The sequence below is a fragment of the Acartia tonsa genome, chromosome 14 (assembly GCF_053477335.1).
Source record: "Acartia tonsa isolate MP-2025a chromosome 14, ASM5347733v1, whole genome shotgun sequence".
NCBI classification, from domain to species: Eukaryota; Metazoa; Arthropoda; class Copepoda; order Calanoida; family Acartiidae; genus Acartia; species Acartia tonsa.
This window is the reverse complement of record NC_137273.1, coordinates 1,139,098-1,160,949: the sequence shown is the minus strand read 5'-3', so window position 1 is coordinate 1,160,949 and position 21,852 is coordinate 1,139,098. Positions and strand designations below refer to the sequence as shown.

Genomic DNA, 21,852 nt, shown 5'->3' with positions numbered 1-21,852 from the left:
CTTACCAACGTAATTTAACAAGGTATCCCCTCACATCAGCATATTATCCGCATAATATCTGCATACTATCCGTACATTATCTGGATACTATCCGTACATTAACCGCATATTATCCGTACATTATCCGCACAACATCCGCATATTATCTGTACATCATTCGCACACTATCCGCATATTATCCGCACAATATTCGCTTATCATCCGCATACTATCCGTATGTTATCCGCACACTATCCGCATGTTATCCGTAAATTAAAGATAAAGATTAGTTCCTTGGCGTATTTAGACTCTAACAACGCCAGAAAGATGGAAAACTTGAACACAGGCATCACTGAAACTATCTAAAATTAAGGAAGAAGCGGTGGAAAGTGTCATTTGTGACGTAATAAAAATAGGCCTTAATAGGAGTGATGAGAGGTGAAACCCCTAAAAAGAGATAAATTTAGACGTATTTTTATGACGTCACACATAACTCTTTCCAGCGTCTCATGAAGAATGTATGGAGATTTTACACAAACTGTCCTGTTAAGCACTGAAAACCCTCCCCCCATCTTATTTTCTAAATACATGGAAAGAAGGGGAGAACCCTTGTGGGGAGCCATAACATTGCGGGGCTACCAAGAAGCTAATATAACCTAACCTAACACGACCTAAAAAACAAATGATCCCCCCCCATCCTTTTAAGGTGGAGGGGGAATGCTCAAAAGGGTATTTTGTGATTTATAGACATTTTTCCGCGGATATGTAAATGAAAAGCTATATTATTAATCCCTGTATTACATAAACAAAATAAAAATCATAGGATCATTGTCTTAATCCTTAATATCCCTATGGTGGAATGAAAAACGTCCTCAGCGACTGACAGACTGACCGACAATGTTAACCTATAGAGTAGCTTCGCTACCAAAAAATAAAATTGTTACCTCGTCAAAGGTTTCGGGCTCCCAACTCTCACTGTTGCCGAGACAATTCAAAAACTAAAAAAATTAAACCCAATGATGATATACAAAAGTACCCCTTATGCAGATACAAAATAATTGGTTTGAAAGTTTGAACACTTCTAGTTTGTATCCAATAACTAAAAAAATATGTTAATTTGTTCCAATGATGATATACAAAAGTACCCCTTATGTAGATAAAAATAAAAGGTTTCGGGTTCCCAACTCTCACTGTTGCCAAGACAATTCAAAAACTAAACAAATAAGTTAATCTAACCAAATGATGATGTACAAAAGTACCCCATATGCAGATAAAAATAAAAGGTTTCGGGTTTCCAACTCTCACTTTTGCCAAGACAATTCAAAAACTAAAGAAAACAGTTTAATTTAACCCAATGATGATAAATAAAAGTACCCCCACATAATAAAATTATTGGTTTAAAAGTTGGGACACTTCTAGCTTGTATCCAATAACTAAAGAAATAAGTTAATTTGATCCAATGATGATATACAAAAGTATCCCTTATGTAGATAAAAAAATAATTGGTTTAAAAGTTTGGACACTTCTAGCTTGTATCCAATAACTAAAGAAATAAGTTAATTTATCCCAATGATGATAAATAAAAGTACCCCTACTAAAAATTATTGGTTTAATAGTTGGGACACAGAAACCCACTTAATCATTTTCAAATATGTTTGTTTAGTACTTTAGGTAAGGTTAGGTTAGTTTATAATAAGTAATGAAAAGCCCCGCAGGGTTAGAGCCCTTCGCAGGGGTTAGGCATAGGGTTCAGTGCTCGATATGCACTTTGAGGGAAAGCATCAAATATGTTATATAAACCTGTTGGCAGACTAATTCAACTTCTCTTGCCGCCATAATGACCTGAAAATAATAGAATTATTTGGTCTATATATACATTTAGACACAAAAATTCGCCCAAACTAAACGAATTTCTGTCTGTATATCTAACTCTCTTTCTGTCTCTATGATTGTCTGTCTGTTTGTTTGTCTGCTTGTCCGTTTTTCTGTTTGTCTGTATGTCTGTATTTCTGTCTGTCTGTCTTTTTGTCTCTATGTTTTTTTTCTGTCTAACTGTCTATCTGTCTTTCTAACTGTCTGTCTAACTATTTTTCTGTCTTTATGATTGTCTGTCAGTCTGTACAATTATCTGTCTGCCTTCTGTTTATCTGTCTGTCAAACTGTCTCTCTGTCTTAAAGTCTTTATGTATGTATATCTGATTGTCTGTATTTGAGTCTGTCTGTTTGTCTGTCTGTCTGGCTGTCTGGCTGTCTATCTGTAAAAAATTCTGTCTGTCTGTCTGTATGTATATCTGCCTGTAATTCTATCTGTCTTCCTGTCTGTTTGTCTTTCAGATTGTCTGTTTGTCTATCTTTCTGTCTAACTCTTTGTCTGTCTGTATGTCTGTCGCTAAGTCTTTCTGAATGTATGTCTGTTTGTCTGTCTGTCTTTTTGTCTGCCTTTCTATCAGCATACCTGAATGCTGTTAATATCTTCATCATGTGTTAACTCATAATCTCTCAATCTATTTGTCCCTGTGTCTGTCTTTCTGTCTGTTCATTTGTCTGTCTGTATTTATATATGTCTGTCTGTATACCTGCAGGATGTTAGTATCTTTATAATGTGTTACTCATAATCTTTTTCTCTGTCTGTCTTTCTGTCTGTCTGTCTGTCTCTCTGTCTGTCCGTCAGTCTGTCTGTCCATCTGTCTTTATACCTGCAAGCTGTTATTATCTTTATCATGTGTTAACTCATAATCTGTCTGTCTTTCTGTCTGTTTGTCTATCTGTCTGTTTGTTTTCTGTCCATCTGTCTGTATACCTGAAGACTGTTAGTATCTTCATCATGTGTTAACTCATAATCTACCTGTCTTTCTGTCTATCTGTCTGTCTGTCTGCCTGTCTATCTGTTTGTCTGTCTGTCTCTCTGTCTGTCCGTCTGTCTGTCTGTCCATCTGTCTGTATACCTGGAGGCTGTTAGTATCATCATCATGTGTTAACTCATAATCTGCCTGTCTTTCTGTCTGTCTGTCTATCTGTCTGTCTGTTTGTATGTATACCTGGAGGCTGTTAGTATCTTTATCATGTGTTAACTCATAATCTACCTGTCTTTCTGTCTGTCTGTATATCTGTCTATCTGTCTGTTTGACTGTCTGTCTGTTTGTATGTATACCTGGAGGCTGTTAGTATCTTTATCATGTGTCAACTCATAATCTACCTGTCTTTCTGTCTATCTGTCTGCCTGTCTGTCTGTCCATCTGTCTGTATACCTGAAGACTGTTAGTATCTTCATCATGTGTTAACTCAGCTAACATACAGAAAATTCTCCAGAGCTAAATATAAAACATGAATAATGTATTTTAGCACTAGTGATTTTGGTCCTAAACGCCCCCCCAACCTCCCCTTTACTTTTGAGCATTTTTTCTGGGAGCAAAACCTTTGGAAGGTTGAGATGATCTCCCTCAAAATAGTTACAAACCCTCCCTTGAACTAAATATCAGAAGCTTCACTATCCTACAAACACACACACATCTTTATATTTTATTGAATAATTTCTTGTTTAATTAACGTCAAATTATCTTATGAATTTAATTTAAATCTCAATAAAATAAACTTACGTGTAACTTAGATTCAATGATTGATTGATAATACCTGTTTTACACATTTTTCACTAAAGAGCGGATTTCCTCGTTCTAAAAAAATTGTAAATAAAATGAATTTATTATTACTTGGATCTTACACTAGATTTTCAAGTTCTGTAATAAAGTAAACTTCTTAGCGGGCTAAAATAGCGAACTCCCACATCCCCTCCCAGCTCCTACTGAATGAACGGCCCGACTAATAAATTCTATATATTTACCGTGATTCCTTCTGTCCGTCCGTTAAGCTGTATGTCCATGTCCGTAATTTAGAGCTTTAGATTTTGCCTCTCTTTTGTCTAATATTCATTTTTTTAAAGCATGCTTTAATTGTTATCAATGTGAAATGATTTTTAATCATTCCATCAACTGATAAAACTACTAGAATTAGGGTTCTAAAGGGATAAGACAATAGACGATATTTTGATGTACATCCCCAATGATAATGAACAAAAAATGTCCTTATGTGGATGAAATACATTTGTTGAAGAGTTTTAACTAACTAATCAGGCGATAATAAAAGTACCCAGAGTACTTTGGGTACCATTATTGTATAATTTACAGTTCTTCCCTCCATGTTTATAAATTTAAAATCCCAAAATAAAAAATATGGACATACTCACATGTTAAGACTTTATTATAGAGTTACCTCACTTATTAAATTATACCTAATGGTCCTAGGAATCCTACTACTACAAAAATCAAATAATAGGATATTCTTTAAAAGGCCAAATATCAACATTTTTAAAATGAACATACGGACGTTTTAGTATTAATTATAGAGCTACACTGCCATTTAAATTATGCCTAATTGTTGCAGGAATCACCATAAAGCTCACCTGTATAGGGCTGTTTACAAATAAGCCAGCACACATTCTCCAACTTTTCCTCCACTAGGATTTGTGCCTCCAGCTCAAGCTGAAGTAATACAATGTGTTTAATTTACTTTGTCTGTCCGTCTGTCTGCCAGTCCGTAACGCAGTAATTGTATTGGATTGACAGCTGAACATTTTAGGGAGGGAGGGAGGGGTTATTGGACTGTTTATCACACCAGTCCCCAAAGTCTTATTTGCTCCTCCAACTCAAACTGAAGTAATATGATGTGTTTAATAAACTATTTCCGTCCGTAACGCTATGGGGAGAATATTATTTTCTCAGACAGCTGAAAGTTTTAGTAAATATTCTCAAATTCAATAAAAAATTCAATTGTTCCTACTGCTGCTATGCCATGCGCTTGATATGAATATTTAGATTAGGGGGAATGCTTTGGCCCAAAAAAGGCGCAACTCACTTCCGTGCACAGACAAAGGATTTCTCAGACAAAGGTTGTGTTATCAAAGGGTTGGTTGTCTGATGGGTGTTGATACCCTAGGCGTTTGAGCGAGTTACATTGCAATTTAAAATGCAGAGTATGTTCAAAGGTGACGTGGAGAGGACTTGTACCCGAAACGTCACCACACCCCTAGAGTCAATAGTCAATCCCTCCCTCTATTTTGTCCGTCTGTCTGTCGGTCAGGCTTCAAACCTGTGCTGCTTACCTTATCAGGAAGGGAGGCAAATACTTCATTCTTTAAATAGAATCTGTATTGTTCAAATGTCAGAGTGTCGGTGCTTCTAAAAAATATTAGTCTGTACATATATAAAAGTAACAGGATGTGTGTGTGTGTGTGTGTGTGTGTGTGTGTGTGTTTGTGTATGTATGTGTGTGTGTGTGTGTGTGTATGTGTGTGTGTATGTGTGTGTGTAAGTGTGTGTAGCAAAGGACCTCGCGAACCGTTGAACCGATATGATTCTCCTTATATAAAAGTAAAAGGATGTTTGTCTGTCTATATGTGTGTGTAGCAAAGGATCTTGCAAACCGTTGAACCGATATGATTCTCCTTATATACAAGTAATAGGATGTTAGTCTGGCTATGTTTGTGTAACAAAGGATATCGCAAACCACTGAACCGCTATAATTCTCCTTATATAAAAAGTAACAGGATGTTGTTTATTATCATTGGAGATGTAAATCAATTAATTGTCCATTGTCTTATCCCTTTAGATCCCCCCTTAATGTCTAGAACTATTATTTAACTATAAATAATATTCACGCAACCTTCCTATTGTCTTATTTAACCCATTAGTGCCGAGCGCCACTTTTATGGGCCGATCGAGCTGTAAGTTTCAGGGAAGCTTTATAATGGTCAAAACGGAATTCGTATTTTTTTGTTTTGCTCTAGTGGCGTGCACAGGAAAGTTGCAAAAAAACCCGGTTCGGCTTGGCCATAAATACCAACCAGGCATTAACACCCGTTTTTGGTGCTTTCCCCCAGTTTTAAAACCCGGTTGACCTGTATAAACCCGGTTATTTTGACCAAAAATCGAAAAATGTAATTTTTGAACGCCAAAAGTGAGATGAACACTTTTTAGAACTTTGATACGATCCGTAATTGAAAACTACACAACCTCATGTAATCTATAGAGCTACAAGTATAATACGAAGCGATTTATTTCAAATTTAGTGTTTCGGCTATAGGTGCCGCCGTTTCGGGTAAAAAAACCCGTTGCTCGAAGTTTTAAAAGACACACACTACAAAAAAAGAACATATAAAATTTGGGTGTTACATATCAGAAAACGAGCATAAAACTATTAGTGACACCTATAGAGATTACTAGGGTTATTAGGGTGGCTCAAACCCTTACTAATGACGTAAACTGTTATTTTTATTGGTTGAAAAGTTAAAACCGGGTAATAAAAACCGAAACCGAGCCGGGTTTTAAAATTTTCGGGTATTTATGGCCAAGCCGAACCGGGTCATAATAGGGCGTAAAAAAACGATAAAAAAATCATATAAAAAATTATAATTTGAATAAAACGAATTCACAAATAGATGTACTTGTCAATAAACATTAGATTTCACAAAAAAAATCAGCGACTTTACTATAAAAACAAAAAAGTTAGAAGGGGTATTTTGAATTTTCATGATTTTCAAATTTTGTTGAGCTATACCAGCAAACTGAAGTAAGCTAAACTGCCTGCTCCAGGGGGAAATGAAAGTCAGGGTAGTAGAGGGGGGATTCATTCTGAGAATGATGCAATTATGAAGCCGGAAACCGGTTTTTAATCCATTTTTCGGAACCGGGTTTTAGTGCCCGGTTCGGCACTAATGGGTTAATACGGAATCTTAAGGGATAAGGCAATGGACAATTCATTGAAATACATTACCAATGATAATAAATAAAATTATCTTTTAAGTAGATTTAAAATTAGTTGAAAAGTTTGTACCTAACTAATAAAAAATGAATACCCAAAGTCTGATTTAACGAATAAGATAACGTGGTTATAAAACTTTGGGTACTAGTGTAATCTACACTCCGTGAGTTTTAACAAATTCTAAGACAACAAAGCACTGTCTGTCTGTACGTCCGTTTGACCGTCCTAAGATTAAATCTAAATGCAACAAAAGAAGAATTCGTTTCAAAGATTGGTTTCAAAACAGCAAAAAGACAGGAATTTAAAGGGATAATACAATAAATTGATGTACATCTCCTATGACTATACACAAAAGTATCCCTTCTGTAGATTAAAATTAGTGGTTGAAACATTTGAACACTCAACTTAATGAATGAACCAATCAAAATCCCAAAAGTTGTTAAACCAACGAATAAGAAAATATTTCTATAAACTTTGGGGACTAGTGTAATAAACAGCTCATTGTCCCCTCTTTCTCTCTAGAAAAAAGAGCATTTGAAATGATTGTATTTATACCACATCGCTTTGGGAATCTGCATGCTAAAAAAAGCTATAACCTGTAATCGTCTATCCCACTTTCAGAGCCAGGAATATCAAGAATATGACCAAAGCTGGCTGTCAAAACCTTAATAAAACAAGATTGATTTTCATTAAACTTATTTTTGGAAAGATTACTGTCCTTTCGTGTGAGGATATGAAATACTTATTTCTCGCATAGTATTACAAACAGCTTTCTGGGGAGATAAAGAGAGAGAGAGAGAGTGTGTGTGTGAGAGAGAGAGAGAAAGACAGAAAAATAAATTAATAGAGGAATAAAAAGAGAGAAAGAGAGAGACATAGAGAAAGAAAGGTAAGGAAGATAGAGAAAAAGAGAGAGAGAGAAAGAGAGAGAGAGAGAGAGAGAGAGAGAGAATAGGAGAAAGACGAAGAGAGAAAGAGAGAGAGAAAGAGAGATAGTCAAAGATATATATATATATAGAAAGAGAAATAGTTAGCTAGAGAATAAGATAGATAGAGCGAGAGAGGAAAAAAGAAAGAAATAAAAACAGAGAGAGAAAGAGAAAAACGAAGCCTACCTTTAATTTACTCTTTCTAGCTTGTCCCCCAGGTTCAAGTGCTAGAAAATCAAATGCACGCTAGAAAGAGGGAGAGAGAGCGAGAGAGAGAGAGAGAGAGAGAGAGAAAGAGAGAAAGAGAGAGAGACAGAGAGACAGAGAGAAAGAAATAGAGAGAAAATGAGAAATGAGAGAGACAGAGAGAGAGAAAGACAGAGAGAAAGACAGAGAGACAGAAAAAGAGAAAGAGAGAGACAGACAGACAGAGAGAGAGAGGGAGAAAGCGAAGCCTACCTTTAACTTACTCTTCCTAGCTTGTCCTCCTGGTTCAAGTGCTAGAAAATCAAAAGCATGCCAAACGGCTGACTCAACTCGATCTAATACCATAAACATTTTTATGTTCTGAAACAAATATATGTTATTAATTATTCACTATTAATTTTGCACAAAAAAGTATCGTCTATTGTCTTATCCCTTAAGATCTATAGGTTTTAAAAACCAACAGTGTCCAAACCTTACACCAATAGTTTTAATTTACTGAATGGTAACTTTGTTTTTCATTATTATCCCTTTAAAAATCTAGGTTTAGAAACTAATAATGTCTAAACTTTTCCACCAAATTATTGTGCAACGTCTTATCCCTTAATATCCCTGAGGGAATATTTGAGTTCCCCTATCGCAGAACTGTCGTGACTCAGGGATCTAAAGGGATAAGACAATGGCCGATAAATTAATGTACATCCCTAAGAATAATATTAAGAAAATTACCCTTTCTGTAGATTAATATTAGTGGTTGAAACGTTTGAATGCTCAACTTAATAAGCAAACCAATCAAAACGTTATTATAAAACTTTGGGGACTAAAGTAATAAACAGTCCATTGTCCCCTTCCTCTCGCTCATGTCGTGACACATAACTGCAATGTACAATTCCAAATTTGGCGCTGCAATGCAATTTTCATTATCCAAATAGACCGGTTCAAAAGTTGGATATTTTAATAGCGTTTTGGCATCTCTTGGCTAAAAAATGGTTTAAATCTTATGATTTCACATTTTTAAAGCTGTTTTTAAATAAATATATATTCCAGTATGGTTTTGAAACCGATTAATATCCGCAGTAGCAGTTTTTTCTAATGAATTATTTTAAATTGACTATTATCCTCATGTAAAAGTGACAGGATGTATGTGTGTTATTCCGTCTGTAGCTTAAAATCTCACAGACTGACATGGTTCTCCTTTTCTCTGAATTGCACTATTTTACATAATTATTTCGGTACAGGCTAACTCAACACACATGTTAAACAACAAAATTACCTCTTTAGTACATCCTAATAAAATTATTTTGAGACAGGCTAACTCAACATGAACTACAAAATTACTCCTTTTAGAACATAATAATATCAACATTTCGAGACAGGCTAACTCAACGCACATGGCAAACTACTAAATTATAATTTTACATCCTAATATAACTATTTCGAGACAGGCTAACACAACGCACATGGTAAACTACGAAATTACCCCTTTTAGAACATCCTAATAAATGGTTTTTGAACACAGAGAGGGAGGGAGGGGACAATGGACTGTAAATTATACACCTTGCCAAAAGTTTATAAAGTAGTTCTAAAAATCGTTAGCATTTAAGGTTGATTTGATTGGTTTTATCAATAATGATAATGTCCCAATGGGGTTATTTTGCCTATTATAATTGGAGTGGATGATAGGATAAATTAAAAATAACATCCCATTCCTTAACGTCCTTTCTTGTGGGGGGTGCTTTGTCTGTTAATTACTCTGGTACCCAAAGTTTTTTAATCACAACATCGTATTCGCTGGCACAGAATCTTTGGGTACTTTTACTGGATTAGTAGCCCCCAAACGTTTCAACCAATAATTTGATCTACAAAAAGGTTAAACTTTTTAAAATCATTGGGGATGTATATCAATTTATCGTCCATTGTCTTATCCCTTAAGATCCCTGTGCAAGTCCTAAATAAAATTTCAAGACCTCAATTGAAATGCATATTTTTTGTACAGAATTTAAAAAAAAAGTTGAACCCCTATTGTATAAAGTTGTTATAAAGATGTTTCACATTCTTAAAGAGACACTCCTTTTTTACACTTTATTTAGAGGTCTCTAGGGGCTTTTAAGGTGGGGAAAGGGAGGTGGTCAACCCCTAACTTAAATTTTTTGTTTTTACTAAGAAAAAACTATGTTTTTTGTTTTTGGGGTAATTTTTAAGATTTGATTTCTCATGAGGAGAAGGAGGTACCCTCCCCCGAAATAGTTATAATCCTTCCCGGGACCTATGAGAAGCTACCCTGTAAAGTATGACCCAATCAGTCCTGCGATTAGTGATATCCTAATACAAAAATAAACATGCAAATTTTTTTTATATTTAATTAATCTGTTCTAGGTTTTGAATTTTTTGGTTGAATGTTTATTAATTAAAGTACTAAGGTTTTTTGTCTTCTTTTTAGGGAAACTTTATTTAGTTTGCAGGCTGGTCCTAGGCTTTTTTTAAAATTAAGCCCCGGGAGGGTTTAAGGCTATTTTTACCTCCTTTTTATCCTTAGTAATAGTTATCTAGACTGTAAAATTCTACCATGCCAAGATAAAAGATAATTTCTATTCCCTAAATGTAGGAAAGCTTAGGTTAAAAAAAAAATTCAAGCACCCTATAAGTCGTGAATAAGAAAGACTCTTCCAATGCACTTTAACAGTATGCAGGGATCTTAAGGGATAAGACAATGGACGATAAATTGTTGTACATCCCCAATAATAATAATAGAATTACCCCTTCTGTAGATTTAAATTATTTGTTGAAATGATTGATAAAAGTACCCAAAAGTTTATGAGTTGATAAACTAGATAACGTTGTTATAAAACTTTGGGTACCAGTGTAATTTACAGTCCAATGTCCCCTCCCTCCCTGTACAATATGACAAAAACAGTAACACCACAGGGAGGGAGGGGACATTGGACTGTAAATTGCACTGGTATCCCAAGTTTTATAACCCAGTTGTCTTATTCGTTGACTTAAATCAAGGTAAATTAATTTTGATTGGTTGGTTCCTAACGTTTTCAACCAGTGATTTTATTCTAGAGAAGGGATATTTTTGTTTGCCATCATTGAACACATCAATTCATCGTTCATTGTCTTATCCATTTAGATTCCTGATGTAGGCTAATGTAGGCAGCTTTTGAAACTACCAGAGTTATAAAGGGATAAGACAATGGACGATAAATTTATGCACATCCCCAATGACGAATATCAGATGTATCTCTTTTGTAGATTGATATTACTGGTGCAAAAGGTTGGACACTGTCATTTTAAGTTAACCAATTAAGATTTAATATAGGTACCCAAAGTTTATAAATCAACGAATGAGAGGACGTGTTTAGAAAACTTCAGATAACAGTAGGGAGCGATTAAGATACCCTACCCAAAAAGAGTTATAAACCTTTCTTGAGTCTATTTCGGACCAGCAGTTAGCGAGATTGTAAGCTACAGACACAGACATAATGTTACATTGTTTCAAAAGCTATGCTTTTCTTTAATTATGGTCCTTCTGTCTGTCCGTAACGATTAGTTCTGTTAGTTATTTTTGTCATGTTAGAATTGTCCTATTAATTTCAAACTTTGTATGATGATTCCAATAACGTTTAGGTACGATTTAGAAAGCGTAGCAACTCTGTAATCGTTACCAGAAAGTCCGTACGTCCATTTATAACTTACCCTTTTTACAATTTTTTTTATGTGATGTAATATAATTATCCTATTAATCTGATTTTTCGATTACTGATTCCTATTACAACAAGGTACAATGATATAAGCAAAGCATTACTTTAGTGTCCTTAAACCGTATTCTTTATTTAAACAGTTTTGTTTATGTTTGTTTGTCCTCCATTTCAGAGCTTAGCTTTTATGGAAGTTGTCATCCTTGTTGTATAAGGATTATGCAAAGTATATCCTAATTAAAATAGCTAAACACTTTTTATTTATTTATGATAATATCTTAAATTCAACAAAAAAAAGTTAATAGGTCAACATTAATTTTTGTCAGGGGACATTGGATTGTGAATTTCACTGGTACCGAAATCTGAGGCGGATTCTTAAAAAAAATTGCCCCACTATAATCGCAAAATTGTTTTCGTGAAAAATCCTCCAAAATCACATAAAAAATCTACAAAAATTAGATAAAATCTTATGTTAATAACTCTTTTATGATTTTGTTTAATTTTTGTGGATTTTTAATGTGATTTTGGTGGAATTTTTTAATAATCCACCTCTGATCTTATTCGTTGGCTTAAAAAAACATTTTAATGAATTTTGATTGGTTTGTTTCAAAACTAGATCTGGTAAAACCTTTCACTCAATAATTTCAATCTACAGAAGGGGTAAATATAAATGTTATTTTTATACTATACCATCATTGTGCATATGGACATTTGTTATACTTGTTAAAAGCGAAGCCTTTCTATAATGATTCCTAGGACAACATGGTAAAATGTTATAAGCAAAGGATATCTATAATCAAGTCCTAATAATGTAAGTATGTCCTAAGCAACTTTTAATCATATTTACAAACAATTTAGTCTAGACTTAAATAAATTAAAATTCTGCTTAATGAGTTCTGAAACTAAAATTATTTTAGAGCCTCGCTTTTATGGATGTTGTCATCCTTGTTTTACCTAATATACTTAGCAGGGAGGGAGGGACATTGAGCTGTTTATTACACTAGTCCTCAATATCTTTGCAACCTTGGGGACTTTTACAGAATTTTGATTTGTTGGTTCATTTAGTCAAGTATCCAAACGTTTCAATCACTAATTGTAATAATATTGTGTATCATCATTGGGGATGTACAATGTACATCATCAATATATCAGCCATTGTCTTATCCCTTTAGATCCTTAAGATATAGTTTGAGTTAGTTAGAAGAAAAAAATACAAGTTTTTGTTCACTAATTTGATAAAGAGAATGATATAGCAGGCATTGCAAGGAATAAGACAATGGACGATAAATAGATGTACATACCCCAATGATGATGATCAAAATTAACCCTTTTATAGTTTTAAATCTTGATTGTTTATAAAGGGATATGACAATGGATATACAATGTAGGTACACCCCGAATTATAATAAACAAAATTACCCCATCTTTAGATTATAAGGAACTTTTACACAAATTCCCTTTGTGTACACTGATAACCCCTTCCGTCTTATTTTGAAAGAATAAGGTGGAAAAGTTTAAACCCGTATTCTTTGTATAGATAAAGATTCTAAAGTAGCTTCGCTACTAAAAATTTTATCAACAATTTCAATTACATTATTGCTATTTCAAAAGAGTTCATAGTTGTTGATCAAGGATGACAACACCCACAAAAGCTCTGAAAGCAGAGGGTAAAACAAACGAACATTTGTAGCAATGATAGTTTTAGTTTATAGTATTTTTCAAAACATACTCAAAATCGTAAACGATGGGTGATTTCGTAGAGAAATGTTACTGTTTTCAATATTTTCAAAATACTAAAATAACCCTAAAAATATACAAATTCCCCGATATATTCAAACGACCGGAAATTGAGACTTCACACCTCTGTTAACATTTTCATACGGAGAGAAGGGGTCAACTTATGCTAGATTTGGGATGTATTTGTAAAATACTACATATGTTCACATATCTTTACGGTCAAACATTGTCAGAAAATCATAAAAATTCCGGAAAATATTAACATACGAATAAGGTTTATGACCTCAGTAGAATTTTATGACTTGAATAATAGAGGTTTGGTGAATAGTTTTTTTTTATAGCATCACGCAATCTCGTAGCCAGATTATCAAGATAGTTAATCTTAGTTCTTATTGCTAATTTCGCTTGTTTTTTTATTTCCATTTTGGCAGCATTTCATGCTTAATAAACCAACCAATCACAATTAAAGAAAAAAAGTCTCCAAAGTTGTTATTGCTAATTTATCTTTTGACTTTTCCAGTTACTTTATGTTCTGTTGTGTTTGTCAGTTCAAATAAAGAAATAGGATTTTGTAGATTTATTAATTATGTATTATTTTTTAAAAATGTTATGTAACCCCCCCCCCCCCAATCATATTTCTTAAAATATCTTATACGTGAGTCACACACAAAGTAGAGAAACAGGTGCACATATATTGTTAATGAATTCTGGCGTGGGGGGGGGGGGATTACAATGATGCATCAGATTCAGAAGTAGCTAATATACCAACCAAAGGTTTTTTTATAATATCTATATGTGATACTTAATTTTTCAAAATATTGCTTGACTTTGATGTATCAATGATCAGAAATAGCTATTTATTTATCTAATATACCAAACAAAATTTTTTTTTATAATAATTAATATAATATCTATATCAGTTACTTAAGTTCTCAAATTTAAAATATAGCTTGAATTTTCTAAAGAATAATTCTTACAACATTTCTGTACGAACACCTTGGCTGACCGTAATATCATGTTACCAGTTACTTACCACCACCCCCCCCCCCCATATTCCGAGGGTTAATCCCCATAAATCATACATTTAAATAAATACAGGAGACTTTATAATAATAATACTCGAGTCCCCTCCCTCCTCTTTACTACTTACTAGTTTTATGATAACGTTCATATTTTTTTAAGGACTTTTATTGAATTTTGATTGGTTGGTTTATTAACTACAAGTGGCTTTGCCCCAATCCCCTAGGTGTCCCACCCCTCAAGAAAATAGTTATAAACCTTCCCGGGAACTATGAGAAGCTACCCTGTTAAGGAGAACCCGATCGGTTCAGCGGTTAGCGAGATCCTTCGTTACAAACAAACAGACATCGTTCTACGTTGCATGGATAGTGTCCAAACGTTCACCCCTAATCGTAATCTATAGAAGGGGTAATTTTGTTTACCATCATTGAGTATGTACATCAATCAATCTCCCATTGTCTTATCCCTTTAGATTTCTGCGATAATTAAATTTGGGTATGGTCCCATATGGATAGCTTTTTTGTTAATTGGGGCATGTGAGAATTGTCCTATCGATTTCAAATATTAGATGGGGATTCCTGTAATAGTTAGGTACGATTTAGAAAGCGCAGCAACTCTGTAATCATTACCAGAACGTCCGTACGTTCATTTTAAACATGTTGATTTTTTTACTTTTTTAACAACAAATTTTTATGTGATCTAATTATCCGATTGATTTGGTTTTTGTATATTGATTCCTGGGACAATAGTAAAATAAAGTACAATATAATAAGCGAAGTAACTATAATGAAGTCCTAAAAACGTAAGTATGTCTATAAACATTATCCTGTATCAAGCATTTTTTCAACAAATTTATACATATATTTTCTGATTATCCAGTTTTGACCATATACAAGTGTTAATGTCCGTTTGTCCTACCATTTTAGTGCTTTGCTTTTATGAATATTGTCATTCTTGTTATATTAGATTTTGATAGGTTACATTAGCTAGGTTAAGTTGGGTTAGGTCAGTGGCGCGACAAAAAAAGTTTGAGTATGGGGAATGTTTTTACCCATAATCAGGCACAACTAAGGGATTAGATAATGGTGATAAATAAAGTTACCCCTATTGTGGATTTAAATTTTTAATTTAATTGATTGAAGTTTGGGCACAACTAGTTAGAAACCAAAAATTCAAAATCTCTAAAATTATCCAAAGTTTTTTTTATAAAATGTCCCCTCCTTCCCTGGGTATATATCTAAATGATCCTTTTAATCCAGTTAAAATAAAACATATCGTGTTAATACCATCTTTTTATGGATATTAAAATAAAAAAATTATTATGAGATTAATTCCAGTATAGTTGGCTTTAAGGTCCGAAATCTTAGGCTATCAAAACAAGTAAAATGTTTTACTTTATAATTAAATATCTTTTGAAAGTTGTCTATAAAACGACAATACACATTATTTTTAAGTATGGCTCAGAACCAGCAGAAATTAAAAGTATACAATGCCATAATGGAATAGTTATTTATTGCATCGTATTATCAACAGCGTTCCAACTAAATTAATATTAATATTGAATCATATAATGTAAAGCCCTACCCTATACCAATTCACCAAGTTGAACTGGTTATAAAACTTTGGGTACAAGTGTAATTTACGGTCCAATGGCACTTCCCTCCTTGTTTGCTCAAACAAATGCATCATAAAAACGTTTTAAGAAATAAAGCCAAACATTAACCCATTGACTAATTTAAAAAAGTAAATTTGAATAACAAAATGATTTGCTCATAAAAAAAATAAAAAGGGTGGGGTCAAAATAGGTAAACAAGGATGACAACATCCATAAAAGCTAAGCTCTGAAAAGGTGTGATGAATGAACATTAACACTTTTAGAGTGTCAGAACTAATTAATCAGAATATAAATGTTTAAAAGTTGAAACAAAATTTTAAGTAAATTTGTTGAAAAACTGCTTAAATACAGAATAATGTTTAAGGACATACTTACATTTTTATAGATGCTACGCTTACAAAATTGTACTTTGTTGTCCTAGGAATCAGTATTCCAAAAATCAGATCAATCAAATAATTATATAACACAAAAATTTGCTGTTTAAATGGACGTACGGTCATTCAGGTAACAATCATAGAGTTCTTATGATTTCTAAAGTCTACCTATCTACCACAAGAATCACCATACAAATTTTGAAATTGATAGAAAAATTCGGACATGCCTATTTTAATTTAATTTAATGCATATTTAAATTAACACTCAAAATATTTTTTAATGTATATGTCCGTCTGTCTGTCCGTCAGTTTGTCGGTCTGTGACTGTCCATCTGTTTATGTCTGTATGTCTGTCAATACCTTTTCGTTAATTTAGGCATGTTAGAGTTGTTCTTTAAATTTTTTAAAGGTTTCAGAGTTTTAGTGCTCAACAAGGTACCCTGAGTGAAAGCGCCAATTTTAATTGGGATAAAAAAAATTAATTTTTAATTGAAATATGTACATCCCCAATGATGATAATAGTTATCTATTGCATCGTATTATAGACAGCATTCCGCGGATAGTAAATTTAAAAATTAAAAGATTAATTACAGTTTTGTTAACCCTGAGGGGCTGAAGTCCTGGGCTTACAAATCTGGCATTGATATTATGTTTTTATTTTCATTTTAATATTCATATAACATTGTCTAACATTTTTCCAGTATGGCTTTGAACCGGTATTAATCCCGCGTATATTAATTTCAAAGCCATACTGAAAATAAAATTACCCCTGTTGTAGATTAAAATTATTGATTGGGCAATACTTGTTCAGAACCAACCAATCAAAATTAGACAAAAGTACCCAAAGTTTTTAAGCTAACCATAGAGCAAGGATAGTAATGAAGCTTTGGATACCTGTGTAAATACAGTCCAGTGTACTCTCCCTCCTTAGGTAAAAATGTAATTTACTGCTCAATGATCCCTATATCCCTGGGTATGATGTGTCTACAAAATGACAGTGTCCAAACTTTTCCACCGATTATTTTAATCTAAAAAAAGGGGTCCCATTTTTATAATTGTAATTGTGCTGTGCATATTGTAAACAGTTATCGCGCAATCAATGTTTTTCTACAATATAATACATGTTTTTTCAGTATGACTCATAACCTATCAAGAGGGAAAACTTAGATTCGTAGCCACACTAAAACAGTTATTTATAGTATCGTATTATAAACATTAAACAGCTTTCCGTGGATTTTAAAATGTACCATTGTAAGAGTAAAAATATTTTAAAAATAATTATTAAAAAAACTTCATTTTATTTGCTCAAAGATATGCCTCAAATAAAAAACGTCTTAAGTAAAATGCCACCCCCCTTCTCCTTATACAACCTATCCTGACAACCTGACCCAAAATTAAAGGTTTCAGTGCTCATCAAGGTACTTCGAGTGAAAGTGTAAATATTTTATTTTATAGCATCCCATTTATGGATTAATTTTTCTTGTTTTTACTTTAAACTAAATTTTCGTTTTTACAAGGAATCTTAAAGAATAAGACAATGGACGATGAATTGATGAAAATTTCCTATTTACAAACAACTTTGAGGACTTAACTAATCAAAATTCAATAATTTATCATTATTATCTTAAGTGTTCAAACGTTTCCAACCCTAATTGAAATCTACAGAAGGGGTAATTATGTTTACCATCAATATGGATGTATAATAATTTAACGGCTATTGTCTTATCCCTTTAGATACCTGCGATAATAAATCTTTAATATAAGTACCTAAAGCTTTTGGGCCAACATCTTCGCTTAATCGCTGTACAATATTTTTTTTTGGGGGGGGGGGGCGGGGAGGAAAAATTTATGTCACCTGATTAAGGAAGGGAAACTGGAAGGGTCAACTTAACTGAACTCACATGAGAAATATGAGATCTTCATACAGAACAATAATTTTCTATAATTAGGGTCAGTTTGTCCGTCCGTAACAAACGGATAGCTTTTTTGGTAATTTAGGCATTTGATTCCATCGACTATTCTGAAACTATTTAAGTGTTATTATCCGTTTGTTATACAGTTTCAGAAATCGTTTTAATCTTACAGAACAATAGCTTTTTTATAATTAGGGCTGGTCAATCCGTAAGAAAGCGGATAGCTTTTTTCATTTCTGGTAATGTAGGCATTTGCTTCCTGTATCCGTTTGTCATAAAGTTTCAGTACTAGTTTTTATGGATGTTTTAATCCTTGTTAATATTCCCCAATATACAAGGTATATTGATAAAAGGGTCAACTTAGTCACGTGAACAAGGACAATATACATTTTAACCCCCCCCCCCCTTTCATATTCATATTTGACTTGCAACTTTGGATGGAAATATAAATACCCTTTAGGATTTAACTTTCACTTGACCTATACTCCCCCCCCCCCCCCACCTCTTTTAGCAAAAGTTGACCGATGACATATCATATCATATATTAGGGGAGGGATCTTTTACAACGAGACTTAAATAAATATAAGAAGAGTAAGTATTTAGAAAAAAATAACCTATATAATACTAATAGGATAATAGTTCAGATATTTCTTAATCTTAAGCTACTGACCAAAAAAACAAAAATAACAACACGGCACAAATTTTAAATGTTGAATGTGCGTGTGTGCGTCTGTTTTGATCTAGCTGACCTTTACAGGGTAGCTTCTTATAGTTTAATTCGTATATTTATCTTTCTTTTTTGCTTTTAAAAATTTATGTATTTATTAATGTTAAGCTTCAGACAAAAGCCAACAAAAAAAAACTTTTGCTAGAAATATGCGAAGGTTCCGTGATCATATGAACAGGCTATTTTATTTGAGAAATCCACTATTTTTTAAAAAACTCAAATTGCCCAATAAAATCAAACGGTCTAGCTAAGTTTTTGAAAGGGATAATTAGTGATTTACAACGATATCCTGGCCGTATGAAAATGTATAGCTATTTCAATATTTATCAAATACCTATTTAACCCCTTTCTTTCACACGTTTAACCCCCAGTATGAAAATGAGGGAATTTAGCAATATTTGGCACCAATTTTAATATTTTGAAGCCGTAAATTAGTTTTTGAAACTAACGATATGACTGATTTGTAGAGTGTCAGAACTCAATGAGTAGGATATAAAATACAGAATACTGACTAAGCCAAGGACATACTTTCATTTAAAGGAATTGGTTATAGAGATGAAATTGTACACAATAAAAATCATATGAAAAGGATAATTCTATCATTTTAATTAAAAGGTTAAAAATCAGCAAGTTTAAAATGGACGTACTGACATTCTGGTAACGATTATAGAGTTGCTTTGCTTTATAAATCGTACCTAACTAACCTACTACAGGAATCACCATGCAGAGTTTGAAATCGATAGGACAATTCTAACATGCCTAAATTAACCAAAAAAGCTATCCGTTCCGGTCGTACGGACAGACGGACTGAACCTAATTATAGAGAAGCTTCGCTACTAAAAAAAGCTGACTCAAAACAATGATACGTTTCTCATTACATATTAAAAAGAAATGCATTACATGAATAAATGGACATCCTAACACTTTACAATTTTGTATACTTTATTACCAAAGGGATCTTCTTAAGTGATAAGACAATGGGCTATACATTTTTTAGACATCCCCAATGATGATAAAAACAAAATTACCTCTTCTGTAGATTAAAATATCATCTAAGGAAGGAAGGGGACAAGGGACTGTTAATTGATTCTTCCAAAAATTTGTGGTACTTTGATTGAGTTTTGATTGGTTTGTTCATAACTATCAGTATTCAAACTTTAAAAAACAATAAAGGGATTATTTTATTCATAATTATTGGGTTTGTAAATCAATTTATCATCCATTGTCTTATCCTTTAAGATCCCTTAGCTACAAATGTATAAAGCTTCATATGTGACCACCTTGTGATAGCAATGCAAGTGTGCTATAACCACCAGGGATAAAGGAATAATTTATCATACATTGTCTTATCCCTTTATATCCCTGTGTACACTTGTATAAACTTTATTGGGGATGTATATCAAATTATAATCCATTGTCTTATCCCTTAAGATCCCTGTATTACAAATGAATAAAGCTTCATATGTGACCACCTTGTAATGGCAATGCAAGTGTGCTATAATCACCAGGGATAAAGGAATTATTTATCATCCATTGTCTTATCCCTTTAGCTATAGAAGAACCAAGAAGAATGCAAATCTAAAGAAAGTGTCACAGGGATATTATTTATTTGCAATAACTTTTATTTAATAGATTACTTCAATTTTTAACATTTACAAAACAGCCTGCTTTATTGCTTCAAGAACCATGTCAGATCTATATAGGAAATAAATGTCTATAAATGAGCTCAAGTTTTCCAAGGAATAAATGTTTAAAACTCATAGTGCTCCAATAATCATCATTAAACTCTCATTGACCAAAGCGATAAGACCTTTATTCTATTTGTTTATAAAATGATAAAGTTTTTCAATCCATGTTGATATTTGAATTACATTGAAGTATTTAATCTTGATTTTATTTAAGAAAACTCTGTTTTAAAAGAATTCCATTGTGGCGACACTTCCGTAGTGTTCAAATAGTGTTTTAATCATATTAACCCTTTGGTGATGGTAATGTAAATAAAAAATATAATTGTAGAAATCTTTTCAAAATCATTTAAAATATTAAATATTTACTTATTAGTTATGTACTTATAGAAAACTAGCTAATAGTGAGATAGTTATATCGAGCCAACTCTAGTATCTTATATACCCTCAATTTAGGGATCTTAATGGATAAGACAATGGATGATAAATTGATGTGTTCCCCCAATTATGGTGAATAGTAATATCCTTTCTCTAGACTGAAATTATGCTATCAAGAGTTATTAAAAGTACCCAAAGTTTTTAAGCAAACGAATAAGAGAACGTATTTGAAAACTTTGGGCAATATTATAATTTACAGTCCAATGTCCCCTCCCTCTCTATCCATGGTTATAATAACTGTTAAAGATGCAAATACATGAACACAGTAATAGTGTCTGACTGATTATGACGTAACAAAAAAAATTAGCCAATGAGAGGCCACTATAAATTTTACCATTGGTCGATAACGGCCTGTCATTGGCTAATTTTTTTTGTTACGTCATAATCAGTCAGACACTATTACTGTGTCCCAAATACATTGTCCAATGTCCCCTCCCTTTCTATCCATGATTATAATAACTTTAAAGATGCAAATACATTGTAGAAAACAATGTTAGCAACATCAGGAAGGTAGGGATGGGCAATGGATGATTAAATTAATATTCCAACAATTTTACGTTGAAATTTTGTACTTGTTTACTGTAGTTATGATTGTAAATCATAAAATAGCAATAGAATAAAAATATAAAATATGCTTTCCCATAAAGAGCCTTTCGAAAAATGAAATTGAAAAACTACCCCTTGTAATTAATCATTTAATAAAGTAACAGGATGTTT

At 32.9% G+C, this 21,852-nt stretch overlaps 1 protein-coding gene across 1 annotated transcript; it reads right to left on the bottom strand.

Moving 5' to 3' along the window:
• Nucleotides 1–230: 230 nt before the first annotated feature.
• Nucleotides 231–8,284, bottom strand: LOC145306354 (switch-associated protein 70-like). The gene is made up of 9 exons (XM_080148444.1): nucleotides 8,181–8,284; nucleotides 7,389–7,456; nucleotides 5,135–5,210; nucleotides 4,436–4,514; nucleotides 3,610–3,650; nucleotides 3,228–3,290; nucleotides 1,780–1,821; nucleotides 924–977; nucleotides 231–341 (listed from the first exon to the last, which is right to left on the bottom strand). The coding sequence occupies exons 1-9, from the start codon at nucleotides 8,277–8,279 to the stop codon at nucleotides 231–233; spliced, it is 633 nt and encodes a 210-aa protein (XP_080004570.1). The 5' UTR covers nucleotides 8,280–8,284.
• Between the last annotated feature and the right edge of the window lie 13,568 nt (nucleotides 8,285–21,852).